A 19,061-nucleotide genomic window follows, 5' to 3' on the forward strand; every position below is an offset into this window, starting at 1 on the left:
AAAAGATCAGATTTGTGTTTACCAGAGGCTGAAGGTAAGGTGAGGGGGAATTGAATGAAGGTGGTCAAAAGGTACAAAGCTCCAGTTCTAAGGTAAGTACTAAGGATGTAAGGTATAACATGATGACTATAATTAATACCAACGATCTCATCACATTTCTTTTCCTTTATTCTTTGTATTTAAATGAAATGATGGATGTAACTAAACATTGTGGCAACTGTTTCATAAAACGTATAAGTAAAATTATGCTGTACACCTTAAACATACACAGCGCTATATGTCCATTATATCGATAAAAATGGGTTAAAACAAAACGAGAAACACAGGTGTTAGAATAAGAATCCTAGATCTCATTCTTAGCTCTGCTTCATATGTGTGTCCTTGGGTAGGTTTCTGAGGCTCTCTGAGCTTGTCTTTTCAATGATAAAATGTAAACATTTACCTACATCACAGGGTTGTTGAGAGAGCATAGAGCACACAGAGCTAGGATTACTGGTTATACTGATGATTAATGGACGTAGAGAAGGGCACATATTTCCTTAAGATATCCTCATGTGCTTAGGTGGTACTAAAACTTGTCTTTTACTAAATACAAAGTGTCCTATTCCATCATCAGTGACAGGTGGAGAAACATAATTATTACACTGTAGCAATTCTCAAAGTGGAGTGCCTGACTCAGCCAGCTCAGCGTCACCTGGGCACTTGTTGAAAATGTTAAGTTCTTGGGCACCATTTCAGATCTACCAAATCAGAGGCTCGGGGCATGGGCAGGGAGGTGGGGGAGAATAGCACCCAGTGTTTTCACAGGTGTTAAACACCAAATGCCCCCTAACTCTTCACTGTCTAGCCACCCAAGCTAGATGGGTGGAGAAAATAAAGTTAAGTTACACAATTTTCATAATTTTTCAATTATTGTTCTCACCCAATGGCTATGTCCCTTCTCTGACCCTTTTTATGATTCTGTAATATACCTAACCCCATTTGTCTCTTGTGCTTTAGCAGCACTTTGGGTAATAGGGATTATAAAATACCAATGTCTGATTCTATAGGAGTTTCGCATGCAACCCAACTGCATTTTCAGTCCATCCATAAGCATCTTCTAAAGATATTCTTATTTATTTTACTTGTCATATAATCCCACAAATACTGATATCATAGCAACATATTTGTTAGAGGTCTGCATCTTTACAGATCTTTAAGCACACATCATATAGACTTTACGGTTCTCAGAGTGATTATATACCTCCCTCTTGCAGTTCACAATTGTTCAGATTTGATTAAAAACATTTTAGGGCGCCTGGGTGGCTCAGATGGTTAAGCATCTGCCTTCGGCTCAGGTCATGATCCCAGGGTCCTGGGATCGAGTCCCGCATCGGGCTTCCTGCTCCTTGGGAGCCTGCTTCTCTCTCTCTCTCTCCCTCTGTCTCTCATGAATAAATAAAGAAAATCTTAAAAAAAAAAAAAAAAACATTTTAAACATTTCTGTTAATTTTAAATACCTAGACCTTTTTCCAAATGCATCATTAAATTTCATGATTCAAAAATGTCAGGTGTTTCTAAAAGCACTCAAATTTGACATGCAGTAATTCTTTAAAAACACCTAAACACTCGTCTTGGAGTTCACAAATTAAGGGATGGTTTTATTTAACTATGAGTTTTCTTAGATGTTCAAAATTGCTAGTTTTTGAACCTATGTCATTTCAAAAACATGTCAACATTCTCTTAGCCTAAAACACATTTTTACAAAGTGCCAAAACGAGGCAGAATCATTTTGTTGCCGGAGGATGTATTATTTCCTTAGTATAAAAAATGAACTGGTTCTTTTTCTGTCACTTCAGCATATTTCTGACCCTCCTCCTGATAGATGAATAAAATGAAACATTGACTGTTGGGAGCTAGATGATACTTTATAGGTTGCTGATGCAACAAGCGTTCTGTTCAAGGCTAGTTTTCCCACTTAAGTTTTGGGTCCTGTGTTCTTCCGTCTCTTCAGTGATCTGGTTTCCTCAATTGTCCCTCTCCTTCTCCACCTCATCCAACTCTTTCCCAATCAAGTCTCCTTCCATCTCTCTCTCTCTCTCTCTCTCACACACACACACACAAACACACACACACACCCCTCCTAATCCAAGAGCCTTCTTGCTAGCATTACTTTTCAACCAGTGCAGCAATGAAGAAAAAGGACTACCTACAAGCACAGTGGCTGCTTGCCTCAGACTCCATGTGCTCCCTCAAACCACAGCAATCAGGATAGTGCTCCAACAGAACAATGAACTTCTCCTATTAATGTCAACAATTCTATTGTTTAAACAGTTCAACTCTGACACGGACCACTTGCTACTTCTCATGCCTTCTTACTTCTTTCTTCTGGGACATCAGTGTCTGATTTTCTACTTTCCTGGTGACTTCTCCACAGGCTGTCCTTTGCTTGCTGTTAAATGTCAACCTTCTTCAGGCTTTAATCCTCAGCACTCTCCACTCCTCAGTTAATATGCTCTTTTTCCTGCCAATGACTGAGATTAGACCTCCCTTGAGACATCTAACTTCTTACATCTAACTGCTCATTGGGTACCTTCCCCAGGATATCTCATACTACCTTGAGCTCAACATGTCCCAAATCAACCATTCTCCACCATAATGGCCTTTCTCGCCCACACATACACCATTCCTCCCATATTCTGCACCTGGATAAATTTCACTGCCCAGCTCCCAAACCAAAATCATAAGAGTAATCTCAATTTCTCCCTTCATCTTTAGCCAACATCAAATTATCAAGTCCTATTGATTCTTCCTCAATCTCTCTCTCCATCTCCCTGTTTCCACTATGACCATCTTCATTCAGTCATTCAACAAATATTCGTTGAGCCCCACTGAGTGTCACGTTATTCTGCATAGTATGAGCCTGAAGACAACAGGCCCAAATCCCTTTCCTCTTGGAGCTTACATTCTAGTGGGAGAGAGTAACAAAACAGATAAGCAAAATATACAGTACATTAGTTACCCACAGTGCTAAGAAAAGAAGGGAGGGAGTCATGGATCACTACATCAAAAACTAATGATGTGATGTATGGTGACTAACATTACATAATAAAATAAAATTTAAAAAAAGAAGGGAGGGAAGGAGTAAGAAAAGGGGAAAGGAAGGAGGGATAAAGAAGGAAGAAAGGAAATATTGGGATAAGGAATGTTAACATTTTAGACAAACCAGCCAGGGAAGGTCTGATGAGGAAACAGCTATTCTCATTTTTTTTTTTTTAACCTGGATCCCTCTTGCCAACTTCACCGCTGACTTCTCTTAAACTCCTCTTTCTTGCTGCCAAAAGAATAGTAGTTCCTGACCTTACCATTCTCTTACTTGAAATCCACTACTTGTGGCTTCAGGAAGCTGCTTAAACTGCCTAAATTTAGCACGTAAGGTCTGCTCCAGGGGCCACCACCCCGACTAGCATCATTTCTGGTTATGCTGTGCAACAGGACCCACCACCAGCATTTTACTTAACAACGGATGATTGTTTGTCTCCCCACACCTTCGCATGTGGCTTTTCCCCCTACCTATAATGCTTAATCCTAATAATTCTGAAAGCACCCATGGTCTTCCTGAGCATCATCTCCCTCATTGCTGAAATCCACCCAACGTTTAGAAAGTGTATTTTACCCAGTTTAGGTAACTTCATAAAATAAAAATCCCACAACCCATTTTGCACACTTCTTTGAAAACTGAGAAAATGTGTATGTAACAGAGAACTGGCACAGAATAGAAGTGAATTAGCACCCTTTATCACACACTACACTGAGTAAATTACTTGTCTCACTAGAGCAGGGTTTCTCAACCCCAACTCTACTGACATTTTGGGCCAAATAGTTCTTTGTTGCAGGGGGCTGTCCTGTGCATTGTAGAATGTTTAGCAGTATCTATAGGCTCTATCAACTAGATACTGGTGGCATCCCTCCAGCTGTAATAACCAAAAATGTCTGCAAACATTACGAAATTTCCCCTGAGAGAGAAATCACGCCTGGCAGGGAATCATTACTCTATACCATAAGCAACTCAAGGGCAGAAACTATGACTCATTATTATATCTCCAGGTATCTAGGACAAAAGCCAGCACACAGTAGGTGTTCAATAAATGCATATAAGAACTACAATCCTGACTTCTAGTACCAGAGTATTTTTAACTCTTTTCACAATGTATGTAAATGTCTATTTTACAGCTTCCTTCATTCAACATTACATTGTGAGATTTATCTATGTTGCAGTATGTTGTGGTAGTTCATTTCCACTTTTACATATGTCCTTTTTTTTAATATATTATGCTTTCTTCAATGTTCTAGTTTTTGGACATTAGGGTTACTTCCAATCTATAGTTGGTATGGGCAGTGTCATCAAGAGTAATCTTTTATATGTGTCTTGGTTACAAGTCAAGATGGTAGTTTTGTTGGAGGAGGAGGAAGCGGAGTGACTGGAACGGGACACCACGAGGGTTCTTGGGGCGCAAACATTCCTCTTGACCTGTATAGTGATTGCACATGTGTGTCCATTTTGTGATAATTCACTGAACTCTCCATTTACATTCCTGAACACAGAATTCCTGTGATATTTCATTTAAAGTTTTTTTAAAATCACTAAGAACAAGACAGTTGTGCAAATAGAGGGGGAAAAAAAGCCAGAGATTCTGGTAAATACCATACAATGCAAATATTCATGTGAAAAATAAATGAACCCATCCAAGAAAATCACATTAAACAAAAAATGCATTTTGGTACTTTGTCAATAGCACCCATTGTTAGTGAGATGCAAGGGAAAAGGTCTATTAGTTAAGATGTGACCTGGCACAACTTTTCTAGAAGGCCATTTGACAATATATAATCAAAAGTCTATAAAATATGTAATATGGTTACATGTCAATCTTATCTCAAAAAAGCTGGAAAGCTGTATTACGTTTAAAGCTTATCTTATGCAAATAAATCAGACAAATGTATAAAACTACATGTATATGAGAGAGACTATATGAGGATATTCTTCATATAACTGCTTAGTGAAAAACTAAAGTTTTAATAGGTAATTAAATATATTAGGATATATCCACTCAGTACGATATATGCAGCCATATTTAATGACATTAACAAAATATTCATAATCCAATAAGTTAAAACAAGTCACAAAGCAGAACAATGATATATTTGTGAGGGAAGAAAGACATAAACACATGTAGAAACAAATGGTTGAGACTAGAAGCCAAAATGTTAACTTTTGTTATCTTTGAGTGGTTTTTTTTATTTTTGCTTTTGCCTTTTAAGGTCTTTGTGCTTTCTAAGCTTTCTACAAGGAATATTTATAACAATGATAATAACAAAGGAATAAAGCTTTTTCACGTAAATGAGAAAAAAATGAGAAATCTCAGCTAACAGAATCACTGACAGCTCTTAGTGTCCATTAGTGTATGTATTTTTCATAATATGCTTCAAGTGATTAGTGAATTGGTTTTCACAGGCACGTCTGATTTTATAAGCTTTACAGTTTGCACCAAGAAGCCAACCCTAGCCAGTACTTCATAGAGCAAGTCTTCCTTCAGAAGAAGGATGTTGTTTTGCAACTGAAATATTACTCTAGTGATTAGAAAACAAATGAGCAAGTTTCATTTCTAGAAATTTTTGTAAAGCTACTGTTGCTTGAAGTATAATTTTCTTCTCTAGGATAAAACAATAATCTCTTAAGAAAGTGAGTAGGATTTCAATTTCTAAGTCTTTGACAGCTTTTCCCATTTAACTCTGCCTCCTCTCTTCTGAATAGAATATAAACAACAATGGAATATATGCAAAGTACAGGGGGAAAGCAAATAATTAGTATGAAAGAACCACAGCCATCCAAAGTCACAAACTGAGAATTGAGAAATAATTTTCCACTTTCACTTTGATTCACAAGAGTCTTGTTAATAAGCCCTTCCTGCTTGTACCAGAGAAGTAATGATTTCCTCTAGGTCAGTAAACTGCAACATTGATCGCATTCACTTAAATAAGTATAACCAGAGCAAACCCGTTCTCACACATAAATTCACTTTTCAAGGCTGATTTACAGTCACTGCTCTCCTTTCTGAGAACAGGGGTAAACTTAGCCAAAAGCGTGTTTGTGAAACCTTGCCCGGACGTATCTCCAAAGATGACCCTGTTGAAATGCTACGCAGTACTGCTGAGGTGGCTATCCATACCAGTTTGCCTGGGACAGTCCTGGTTTACACCAGTGTCCCTGCATAGTTATTAATAGCTGCCCCTTTGACTTGCCAATATCCTAGGGTTGAGTAACACATGATATAGCAGCCTACTGTCCATACACAGGATGTATAATGCTAGCCTTAGAACTTGGAGTAAGTGCTTGGAGACATCTACACTCTAACCTCTTCTTCCTTGGGCACTGAAGGTGTGGAATGAAAAATGCACCGAATATTCAGACTCTGATCCCAAAACACAGCCCCCAACCAGGTGGTCTAACACAATCTGAATAGAAATCCATTTCAAGGTAGAGATATCCTTCCATGAAAGTTAAAAAAATTATGGGAGACAATTTACTAGATAGTCCCCAAATCACACAACTTAAGGACAAGCTACGTATTTGCAAACATTAGCCAGCCTGTTGATACATGGTGGGAGTTCTGACTCCGTAATTATTAATCCAAACAATTCCATGAAATAGAAGTAGATCCGAATTTCCTCTGAGCCTATTTCTATCTCTGTTAATGGCAAAACTAATCACCTTGAAACCTTAGGATCAAATATGATTCTCTCTTTTCACTCTTTGTAATTAGTTACTAAGTCCTATTGATTCTATTTTTTTTTTTTAAGCTCTGGAATTCATCACCCACAAACCTTTCACCAGAACCTGATTTCTAAGTGCAGTTGTCATAGGAGCCTTCCTCTACTCTCCGTCCTCCCCCAACTCATCCCCCGCTGCTGCCTCGAACATCCTCAACAGAGCAACCTTCTCAGTCCTCCCCTGCTCAGAACCGGCAGGCAATATCCAGACTCCTCAGCCAGGCACTCAAGACTTTTATCAGCTCTCGGTTTCAACCACACCTCCTCCTAAGCTCACACGGTTCAGTGGTTCTCATCCAGGGATAGTACTTCTCCATTAGGAGGTGTTCAAAACTGTTTGGGGACATTTTTACTTGTCTCAGTGACTTGTGGGCACAAAGGACCTTTCATAGGCAGGGACTGAGGATCCTAAGTGTTCAGCAACATAGATTAAATCGCCTTGTCAAATAGCACCCTAGATGAGACTTGTTCCCAAGCACATTATTTTTAGACATGTGTGGTTCCTTCTTTCTAGAATCTATTAATTCTGCCTCCTTCCAAAATAATATTGTCCCTGGATGATTCCATTCATTTAAAGTTGTTTTTCTTATCTAAAGACCTTGGTTGGCTTCATAACTATGTATACAGTAGTAATGGGAGATAATTATTCCCATAACACACTGCTTGCCTGCTGACATAGCTTAGTGTACTGAATTACGGTTAAACTTCTTATCCATTTGTGATTTCACTCCATGTCGTTTTTTTCCCTATCCCCTCTGTGCCCTAACATTTAAGCTCCTTAAAGAAAGGGATGTTTCTGTGGCATCTTTTTTTTTAAACTCCAATTTCTACTGTTTACCTAAAAGTTGAGAATCACTGTATAAGTGATTTTTGGATTAAAGGATAAAAATCATTCCTGCATGCCTATGTACAGAATGCCATTCCTTAATAACTTTTGTGTAGTTGTTAAACTTAGAACTCGGGGGGGCGCCTGGGTGGCTCAGTTGGTTAAGCAACTGCCTTCGGCTCAGATCATGATGCTGGAGTCCCGGGATCGAGTCCCGCATCAGGCTCCCTGCTCAGCAGGGAGTCTGCTTCTCCCTCTGACCCTCCCCCCTCTCATGCTCTAATAAATAAAAATCTAAAAAAAAAATAAAAAAATAAACTTAGAACTCAGAATACTCAAAGGTAAACTAAATATTTTTGTTATATCTTTTATCAGTAATGGTGCTTCACAGAACCTTAAATGTATTAAATTCTAGATTATACTAAACAAGGGATTACAAACTCAGATTAAAAAAAAAAAAAAAAGGAAAAAGAAGCCATAGACACTGCAGTGAAGTAGAGAGAATATACCCAATATAAAGATATTTAAATTCCTCGGGGATTTTTTGGGGGCGAGTGCTAAGTATGCTTTACAAAGATCTGCTAACAAGCTTGTTTCAAGATGCTTGTTATGCAAAAAAAAAAATAATCTTTTTAAAAATGTGCAATATACTTCTAGACAAAAGATGAAAATGCTCTTATCCTACCCCACTCAAGTTTAAGCTTAGACTATTTCTGTAGCATATTAGAAATAAACTTTCTTTCATTCAAAATTTTAAACTTAGCTCCCCCAAGTTGCATAAACAGTAAATAGTAGACAAAAGTCAACTGCTCACTTGCACATCTGTTCATATCTGGGGCTCGGTGTCCATAGTAACCGGATGGACAGGAATGCAGGCACTCTCCATACTGGCGCATGCCTTCTCTTCGAAGAAAGAAGAACAACTTCTGTTGACATCGGCTGCACCCATTGTCCTTTGAACAAGACAAACAACCCTTGCAAATGGGATTTGATACATAACTAGCTGTAAAAGAAAAACACAAAACACAGGTTTAAATAGGAGTATGATCAAGACGTCCGGTCAATAAAACGTGGTGAGAAGACAAGTGTCTCTTGTCCTACTTGAATCATAGAAATGTTACACAAAATATTCCCTCACCCCCCGCCCACAAAAAAGGCTAATACACAACCAAACTTAGAAACAAAGAGGAAACTCAGAGTTCAAACTGAAACTGAATGGCTCACAGAGTTAGACCAGACAGAGGCAGACCTCACAGCAGGGTCTTGAATCCAGGCCAAGAAATATGCTTATGTAGACCAGACACTTGGGTCTCTTTATGGAGGATGGAGTAGTGAGGGCTGTTTGCACATGCAACAAATACTTGAAGCCCCCACCCCAATTTGCCAGAGATGAAGATTTCAACCACAGATTAGGGGCATAGGGTGGTTGAGCCCAGTAGAGAGAAAATATAATCCATGAGACACAAAAACCCCAAATCTGCAATACATCCAAGTATGAGATCCAAGTTCAAATTATCAGTGTAGTATCAAATCACTAAATCAAGATACTAACATAAAAACATTAATCCACGAAAACCCATGAAGAAAAAAGCATGAAACTGCCCTAAGGAAATGTTCTACAATCCTGAGACCTGGAACTTGCATGGAAAGCCACCTTCACACCAAAATGAACCAATCACAGGGATAAGCAAATCTCCATGAGGAAGAGTCACTAGTCTCAGAGAGAGAGATCTCACACCTAAAGAGTCAGAAGTAACAGAACAATCTGAAAGAATCTTAAAAATGATTATCTTCAGAATACTTGAAGAGATAAAATAAGGACTAGAAATCACAAGGGAAGAAGCAGTATCTAATGACTGTGCAATAAGAAAATTCTAAAACTGAAAAAAATTCTATGAACAAATTGAATAGAAGGTATTTAACTAGAAAACAGGTTTAAATAACTGTAGCACCAAACACAGTAAAGATGAAAATGTGGAAAAGGTAAGAAGCATGTAAAAAGAAAAAATTTTAATATATGATTATTAGGTGCTACAGAATCAAAAAATAGCATGAGTAAGACATATTATCCAAAGAGATCATGGCTACTCAAGTTCCAGATTTAAAGAAAGAGAAGAATTCTTTAGATGAAAACTTCAGAGATCTGAGTAGATCAATAAAAACAAGTCTGCATCTGAACACAGCAGATTTATACTAAAGAATGAAATCAAACCAGAGAGAAACATCACCTAGAAATTTTTACCTCTACCAGACATCTCATCAGAAATAAGGTGTGTTAGACAGAATATTACCTTCAACTTGCTAAGGGAAAATTATCAAACTATAATTCGATAAGTAATTAAATGATATTTTAAGAATGAGGGCAAAATAAAGGTATTTTCAGCCAAAATAAAGTCAAGGAACTTATTAATCACTCACCAAAAGAATAAACTGCATATATGGGAGAAAATAAAATGGAACACAGAAGGAAGTAGAATGTAATAAGCAATAGTGATCAAATCAACTGAGAAACAGGTTTGTCTATGAAAAGTATCAGTTTTTAAGAAGTATTCATTTCCAAGGTTTAAAAATAATACATATTTTATATTTAACAGCAGTAACATGGAAGACTCATGTCTTCAGGGAAAACAAAGTTAAAGCATTCAAATTTTCTGTATTTTGAATGAGGAAGAACAATATATATTAAACTTCCTTAAGTTAAATGTACTTGCTAAAATTCTTGGTAGCAACCACGGAAACAGTAATGTATAACTTCTAAACCACTGACAACCACAGATATAGTAAATGTATAAAATAGGAATAGGAGGTAACAGGATCCAAATGTCTATGACCAGGAAAATGGATAAATTATCGTATATTTTAATGATAAAAAATTAAACTGGCACATACCTAAACAAGAATGGAATGAAACTTATAGACATTATATTGAACAAAGGAAGCCAGACCCCTCCCCCCCAAAAAGTATGCTCAGTATAATTCTATTTATACTGATGTCAACGACATGTGAAGCTAATCTGTGGTGACAGAAATTAGAACATTAAATGCCTTTGAGGGTTTGGGACTGACTGGAAAGAGGTACACAGGAAATTTTGGCAGGTCTATTTGTTTCCTAGGGCTCCCTTAACAAATGACCACAATGTGGAGGTTTACACACCAGGAATTCATTCTCTCAGTTCTTTGGACTGAAGTCTGAAATCAAGGTGTCCACAGGGCCACGTTTCCTCTGAAGGCCCTAGGGAAGAAACCTCCTCTCCCCTTCTGGTGGCCCCAGATGTTCCTTAGCTTGTGGCAGTGTATCTCCAATCTGACTCCATCTTCTCTATATACCTCTGTGTATCCTGTCTCTCATAAAGACACGGTCTTTGGATTTAGGGCCCACCTTAATCCAGTAGGATCTCCTATCCATCCTTACCTTAATTTTATTTGCAAAGCCCCTATTTTCAAATAAGGCCACACTCTGAGGCTCTAGGTGGACATTAATGGGAGCAGGCGTTAGGGGTGCAGACCCTAGTTAACCCACTATAGGAGGTGATGGAAATATTCTAACCTTGACTGGATATTGGATATACAATGTATCTATTTGCAAAACTTACCAAGCTGTACATTTTTTAAAAGTAATGTGCATAACTTATGAGTAAATTGTATCTGAATTTTAAAAAAAAAAAAAAAATAGGTAGGAAGGCCATACACTAACTTCAGGATAATGTAATTGTCACTTGTGATTACATCTCTTTTGAAGATTCTTTAAATTATAGTGGATGCTCATCCATATGATATGCTTTACTTTTATGGTTTGTGGGTTTTAATTTTTAAATTTTATGTTTAAATTTTTTATTGTTATGTTAATCACCATACATTACATCATTATTTCCCCCCTCCCCCCGTGGAAAATTTTTTTTCATCAATTTTTTATTGTTAATCACCATACATCATTAGTTTTTGATGTAGTGATCCACGATTCATTGTTTGTGTATAACACCCCGTGCTCCACACAGAACGTGCCCTCTTTAATACCCATCACCAGGCTGACCCATCCCCCCACCCCCCTCCCCTCTAGAACCCCCAGTTTGTATATACCACATCTTTTTTATCCATTCATCTGTCAATGGACATCTTGGCTCTTGTTTGGCTGTTGTGGACATTGCTACTATAAACATCGGGGTGCACGTACCCCTTCAGATCCCTACATTTGTAACTTTGGGGTAAATACCCAGTAGTGCAATTGCTGGGTCGTAGGGCAGCTCTATTTTCAACTTTTTGAGGAACCTCCATACTGTTTTCCAGAGTGGTTGCACCAGCTTGCACTCCCACCAACAGTGTAGGAAGGCTCCCCTTTCTCCGCATCCCCGCCAGCATCTGTCATTTCCTGACTTGTTAGTGTTTTTTTTTTTTTTTAATAACAGAAATATCCCATTGGAAGGACAGGTGGGATAATACGAAGTAAACATTGAAATACCATCTGAAAATGGATATATGAACCTTACAGAGTTTACTACATCTAATGATAAAAAGAGTAATTTCAAAGAAAATACTGTTTCCAGCCCTGGCATAAAATTAAAAATGATACAATCTGACATCCCAATATAATTTCTAAAAATATGAAAAATTCATGTAACTTTATGACTTGCTTGGTATAGTGATAAGATATATTAGGTCACACTGACTTTTTTATTTAAAGATTTTTATTTATTTATTTATTTGAGAGAGAGAGAATGAGAGAGAGCACGAGAGGAAAGAGGGTCAGAGGGAGAAGCAGACTCCCCGCTGAGCAGGGAGCCCGATGTGGGACTCGATCCTGGGACTCCAGGATCATGACCTGAGCCGAAGGCAGTTGCTTAACCAACTGAGCCACCCAGGCGCCCGATTTTTTTTTTTTAAGATTTTATTTATTTATTTGACAGAGACACAGTGAGAGAAGTAACACAAGCAGGGGGAGTGGAAGAGAGAGAAGCTGGCTTCCCACAGAGCAGGTGGCCCGATGCGGGGCTCGATCCCAGGACCCTGGGATCATGACCTGAAGGCAGATGCTTAATGACTGAGCCACCCAGGTGCCCCCACACTGACTTCATTTTATCAGGCTAACCCACAGAAGAAATAAGAGAAGGAAGAGAAGACTCAGCAATTATTGAAATTTCTAGCTTTGAGGCCTACATATTTTTTGCATATACAATTAGTACCAAGCCCTAAGTATTCAGACTGGCAGCAACTATACAACAAAGTACTCAGTATACCACAACTTTCCTTATAATGATTCAACAACCAATGTATTTATAGCTACTTGGTAGCATATCTATATAGGTTTTAGGCCCCAAGATGCTCTCGCTACTTCTCCTGAGCTCCCACAGCCCTGATTTGATCTTGTAGCTTCTCTTCTAGGGAGATCCCAAAACAGGAGTTTGGCTCTTTTCTCGAAAGATAAAACAAAGAACCACCAAGGCACTCAGAACCAGGAATAAGAGCCAAGACTTTGAATTGGCCATTAAGATCCACTTCTTCCTGCTTATATCCCAGGACTTTGTTCTATCAACTGTTCAGCTGCTTTTATCTGCATACTGAATCCATTTTATGGACATTCTCTTGCTTGCAAACCTATTGACGCTTCCCAAACAGTTCCTTATTTACTAGCTTATTTTCTAAAATCTGCAACTGTGGAGGAGAAAAGAATCAATACAGATGAAAAGTTACTTCCTCAGATATAATTCCTAATAAAATTTTGGGAGACCGCTTTCTAGACACATCTACATATATGTAACATAATTTGCATTTTCACAACTAACCATACTTTCCATGTATCCTAACTTGCTCAATTTCAGTCAAGTGGTGCGAGCATCTCTTCATAGCAATAAGACCAACATCACTTTTTTTGAAGAATCAGTTCTGTCTTCTGCCTCTATTTACCACAACCACTCAGTTATCTCCAGCACGCCCTTTTCTGAAAACCACAACCAGTTTTCTAATCCTTAATTCAAGACCTCATTCTCAGTTTCTTGTCCTCACAACTCCTGTAGCCTCAGTCATTTCAGAAAGTTTTACTCCTCCTCTGGTTTCCATGATAATATCTCCTATACACTTAATTCCAACTCTCGCTATTCTGATTTCCATTAATCCTCTCATAACTCAGGCCTTTATTACTGCTAAGACAGTTATGGTGCCCCTACCCCATACCCACCTCTCTTTTCATTCTACACTGTTGTTGAGTTGATTTTCCTGCTTTTATGCTCATTGTAGGATTTTGTTACACCTTATTCTGACATGGTAATATTGATTTATAACACATTTTCACATAGATGAAAATAAGCCTATACTATTTACAATTGCTCCAGCTGCCTTCTGACATTATTATTGGTGTCCTGAGCAGGGTGTAATAGGTAAGTTTCAAAAACTGGAATACAGCTCAGCTTCTCTAAGAAAGGGGTAAAATTGGAGAGAGGGTAGGTAGGGTGCAAAAAGCTGGGTGAGAAGAACCGAACTGGAGTCCTCCGTAGCTGTACGATGGACAAAATGGCTTTGGCGTGGGGTAGTAGCAACTAAGGAGAACTCTATTTTCAGGGTTGTCTAAGAACATAACCCACCTTAAGCACAAAGACCCTGTGGCATGATATTTGAAGCGATTGATGTCTCTTGTGAAAGAGCAAGCCTTAAATAGGAGCAACCAGGAGACTCAAGTGAGGGCAGAGGTGCTTGGCTGGAACTGCATCTGTGGGAGCCCCACACGGCAGAGCCCCCTGCAGCAGGTCTGTGAGTGGTCTCCTGGCTGCCTTCTGCTCTTCACTTTAACTACAGATCTGAAGAATTATATCAAGGTTATCCAAATCCCAAATTAGCTTCGTAAGAGATAATTTGGAAGTTACATACATAGCAGAATGGTTTAAAAAGGCTGTCACCACAAACAAAAGCTGAAGCTATACTTTTAGTTCCAAAGTTAAACCAAGAGCTCTTTATCACCATAAATCACACTCTATCATAACAAGTATGGAGAAAAGAGAATTGCAGAACTTAGAGATCAACATAAGTCAAAGCCTTTTTGTTTTGTTTTTATGTATCAGAAGCTAACTTTCATCTTGACCAGGAATATTTCAGAGTCAACAAATTGTGCTCCACATTTTTTTTTAAAGGTTTTCTTAAAATCATTAAAAGCTAGGCCTTACTTACTTGAGCCTTTACTGGCTTAATGGAAATGAATCAGGGAATACTTATCTTAGTCCCTATCAGATATCTTTATAACCCCACAAATGAGGAATTCTCTTAAAGCAAAAATGATGTAAGCCACATCCAACCTAAGTGATCTTCCCATGCCCCAATCTTCTCTAGCCATTAATAATGCTCTTCAACACTGAAGGACAAGGGCACATGTAATTTTTTGCAACATGAAGCTTCATGTCCTAAACCTCAAGCAGACTTTTAAGTTTAATTAACCACTGTCCAGTGCCAGCCATCCTAGTGGTCTCTACCGTGTAAATCCATAACTTAATTCAACAAGAACATCTTCATCCATCATATGACCATACCAAGCTCAGTATCTAAAGCCAGGCAAAAATAGACTTTTTAAACATGACTATAATTTATTTGGTCAGGATCCTAATAAGTTAAGTGTCTCTGCCTATTGCTATGAGATTTAATTCAAGTGTGCAGGTGAATAAACAGATCTTAATTCCCAGCTTTGATGACCATGTTTATTTGCTCTCTCTAAGTTTTCCAACTCTAAAGCCTGCTGAGATCCAGAGTCTCATCATTCCAACCAAAACACTTTTTCTAAATCTAGACCCACCCAAAATTCTAAAGATGAAATATTTCAGATGAAACTTTAAAAATCTTCAAAAAGGTGTTAGGCAGTAGTATTAACACAAATCTACAAATATCTCCTTGACAGAGAAAGGAACATGTGGCTATAAAAAACAAGAATTATCAGGCAGAACCCAGGTAAGAATACCTATATTACTAACAAGTATATGAAGAGAAAAAAACAGTATTATTTAAGTCTAGTTATTTGTGTTCTTAAATTGCAAAGTAAGTTTGGTCCTTTATGAATCCTGGTATTTTAAGTTTGATCTTTTGTTAAATTAAATCCAGTTATTCACATTTTATTCCATAGTGCCTTTTATGTAGGTGTTGAATGTCCATCTGTTTCTAATATACTCCTAACAGTTTTAAAAAGTGTTCCCCTAAAAAAAAAAAGTGTTCCCCTATTTCAGGATTTAGCCCTTGCCAAGAGAGAAGAAACCTAAATTCCTTCTTGGTGAAGGCATCCATTCCTGACAAAAGGTACAAATTTTGAATTCTAAATAATGGGACTGAACAATGGACTGTTGGCCCCTTGACTCCATATTTGCTGGTTAAATAAGAGTTCAAAAGATTTTTGAGTTAAAGCTTTTTATTTTGAGGAAACAAAATTTGTTCAGATTTATAGGACATGAATATGAAATCTATTACTTTTAACCATCAATAGTAGCAGTTATTTTTTTGATTACTCATTTTTTATTGTTATGTTAATCACCATACATTACATCATTAGTTTTGGATGTAGTGTTCCATGTTTCATTGTTTGTGCATAACACCCAGTGCTCCATGCAGAACGTGCCCTCTTTAATACCCATCACCAGGCTAACCCATCCCCCACCCCCCTCCCCTCCAGAACCCTCAGTTTGTTTCTCAGAGTCCATAGTCTCTCATGGTTCATCTCCCCCTCCGATTTCCCCCCCTTCATTCTTCCCCTCCTGTTTTTTAAACATATAATGTATTATTTGTTTCAAAGGTACAGATCTGTGATTCAGCAGTTTTGCACAATTCACAGTGCTCACCATAGCACATGTGCTATGGTTCAAAAGATTTTTAAAGATAATTACTATCAACTTCATTGATCAAACTTAGGGCACCAATAACAAGAAACCTGCTTGTTGTATTCTATACAGAAAAAGTTGGGCATGGATCCTCCCACTAGAGCTTGGCAACATTAGGAGAAAAAAATCCTTTAATCATGGGTACTACCAAGCTCAAACCCAACTAAGCCATCAAGGTCATGAATTAAGGATCTACAAAAGATTTGACCAAGATGAAAAAGGACTATCTTAGAATACTTTACTTAGTTTTACAATAAGTTGTGAATATTTATAGAAAATAACATCATGGAACATGTAATCTGATCTTTGATATAAAGACAACAAATTTTAATACTCTAGATGATTATAGTCCTCATGTCCAAGAAAATAGATGTTAAAATTAACCATGTTAATAAAGCTTAGAGATAAATTTCTAAAATGTCCACTTAACATGAATTTATTCTAGAAAAAAAATTGAGAATAAAGGCAAACTTGTACCAAAAAATCCCCAAATTCTATAATCTCTAGAATTAAACCATATTTCTCAGACTCTTTTATGAGTTCTATAGGTAACAATATTTTTAAGTAAAAGGCTTAAAAAATTCAATTTCTCAAAGAACTACTAGCTTTAAGAAATCCACATTAATTGGCTACCTAAAAGTTTGATAATTACTTGATAATTAATAATTCCATTTTACCCACCTAAAATAGCACAATTAGGAATGAAAGACTCAATAGGCTCCTATCTCTACAAGTAATTCTTGGGAAAGTAACATTTCTAAAAATTTATAAGACCCCCCCCAAATATGGAAATCACCTTTAGATAGGAGTATTTTAATGACGTTAGGATTAAAGGTCTTTAATTCGATGATCTTGCTTGTCTTACAAAAGTATGTATCTCACTGTACCAAAACTCAAGGCTACCAGGAGATTTTAAAATACAGAGGGAGAGAGTTAAATAGAGTCAAAGATTTATATTAACACAGAGTGTTAATAACTTGAAAAAAAAATGAGGTGACCACAGTTATAATCTCATTACCTGCCAGCGCCATTTGAGCCATAATCCTCATGGATTGGCACCTCAGAAGCACATTTTCCACCACAGTTAACTGTGGCCATAATGTGGTTCACTGGGCAGGAATTACTCCGCCCCCCCACCCCCTGCCAACAGAGCAGGGAATCAGAAAGCCTCTATGAGGCATGTGTCATGCATGCTTTAAGTGGGACAACTAAGATGTCACAGGAAAGCCCAGAACAGTCAATAACTGCAGGTCAAGGAAAGATGATGAACCAAGACACAGTTGCAAAACAAATGTGGGACTTTACACGGGTCTGTTTGAGAGTACAACAAACCTATCCAAAACTTCACAAGACACAGACATCATTAGCAGTTAAAACAGTCTGCCCAAAGTGGAGGAGTGAGCAACTCAGGTAGAACATAAAAATTCAAAAGAATTAAATGGGATTTAGAAATTCTCCAAAAACATGTTTCCAAAATGGCTGTGAATACTCTGAGTAAAAAGACAAGTCACTCATATGGAAAAAAGTAGCTATGTATATATAGACCTGGATTAAAAAAAAAAAAAAAAAACCTAAGTCCTCAGTTAAGCATATACAATTCCCCAAATGAAGTATTTCCCGTAATTAAACTCACTTTGGAAGCCAAGCCTATAAGAACTATTCCTTTTTCCTCCCCTAAACACTTTGACACAAAAATCATAATGCATATCCCTATACTTGATGTTAATTCTGACAGATAACAGGGGGTTAGGGGGGAATGTACAAGTAAGGCTCAGAACACATCACAAAACTAAGCTACTACAGTGGGCAAATACCGCCACCAGAATCATAAGATCTTCAGCTACTACAACTGCTAACGCCAAGAATTTAAATTAGTTGATGAAATCAGAGAAAAATAGAAGATGGGTTGAGATTGCTCATTTTTTCAGAGATAATGTTTTTGAAATAAGGGAAGAGTCATATGTTGTATAAAATAAGCCACCTGCTTGAATCTGTGAAAGAGAAAAAAAATGTATTCCATAAAACTATTCTAAAGTGAAAAGAAAAGCAAGCTTAAAGTTAGAACGTATGTGATCCTATAAGCCGCAGCTAGAAACTGCTGTGTAGTACAGATTACTCATGCCAAGTGTTGGCTTGGGCTTTCACGACATACTTAAGCAACCCCATGGAAATGTTGACAGACTGTTGGTGCTAATGGTTAACTCCAACTTGAGATCTAAATATATACATTTATGAAGATTGTGAAACCACCACTCTTACAGGGTTCCATGTTTACATAAGAAGATAATCCAATTACTTAAATAGAGAAAAACAAACTGCTCACAGAGCCAGAATTTTATTCCATAAAGTACTTAAGTACATCTTATACTAACACTATTTCAAAATAGTTTTGCATACTTCGTAAATACTATAACATAAGTGCCATAGTATCTGACCTATCTAACTGCCTGTAGAAAAAATCTCCCCCATTCTGAGTAGAGTTTTTAAAAAAAAGGGGAGGATGGGTATGGGTAGATTATTCAATATATATTCCCATTCCCATCATAGATAAGTAATCGAACTATCCCTCATATACCATCTGCATCCTAGAA

At 37.5% G+C, this 19,061-nt stretch overlaps 1 protein-coding gene across 4 annotated transcripts in view; it reads right to left on the reverse strand.

Moving 5' to 3' along the window:
- RSPO2 (R-spondin 2) overlaps positions 1–19,061 on the reverse strand; it is a 151,600-nt gene that overhangs the window by 64,431 nt on the left and 68,108 nt on the right. For all 4 annotated transcript variants that reach the window (XM_027615885.2, XM_027615913.2, XM_027615904.1 and 1 more), the window contains one exon: positions 8,448–8,636. In XM_027615885.2, coding sequence (XP_027471686.1) covers positions 8,448–8,636 — 189 coding nt within the window. The remainder of the gene's footprint in view (positions 1–8,447; positions 8,637–19,061) is intronic.

Source organism: Zalophus californianus, chromosome 4 (genome assembly GCF_009762305.2).
Source record: "Zalophus californianus isolate mZalCal1 chromosome 4, mZalCal1.pri.v2, whole genome shotgun sequence".
NCBI lineage: Eukaryota > Metazoa > Chordata > Mammalia > Carnivora > Otariidae > Zalophus > Zalophus californianus.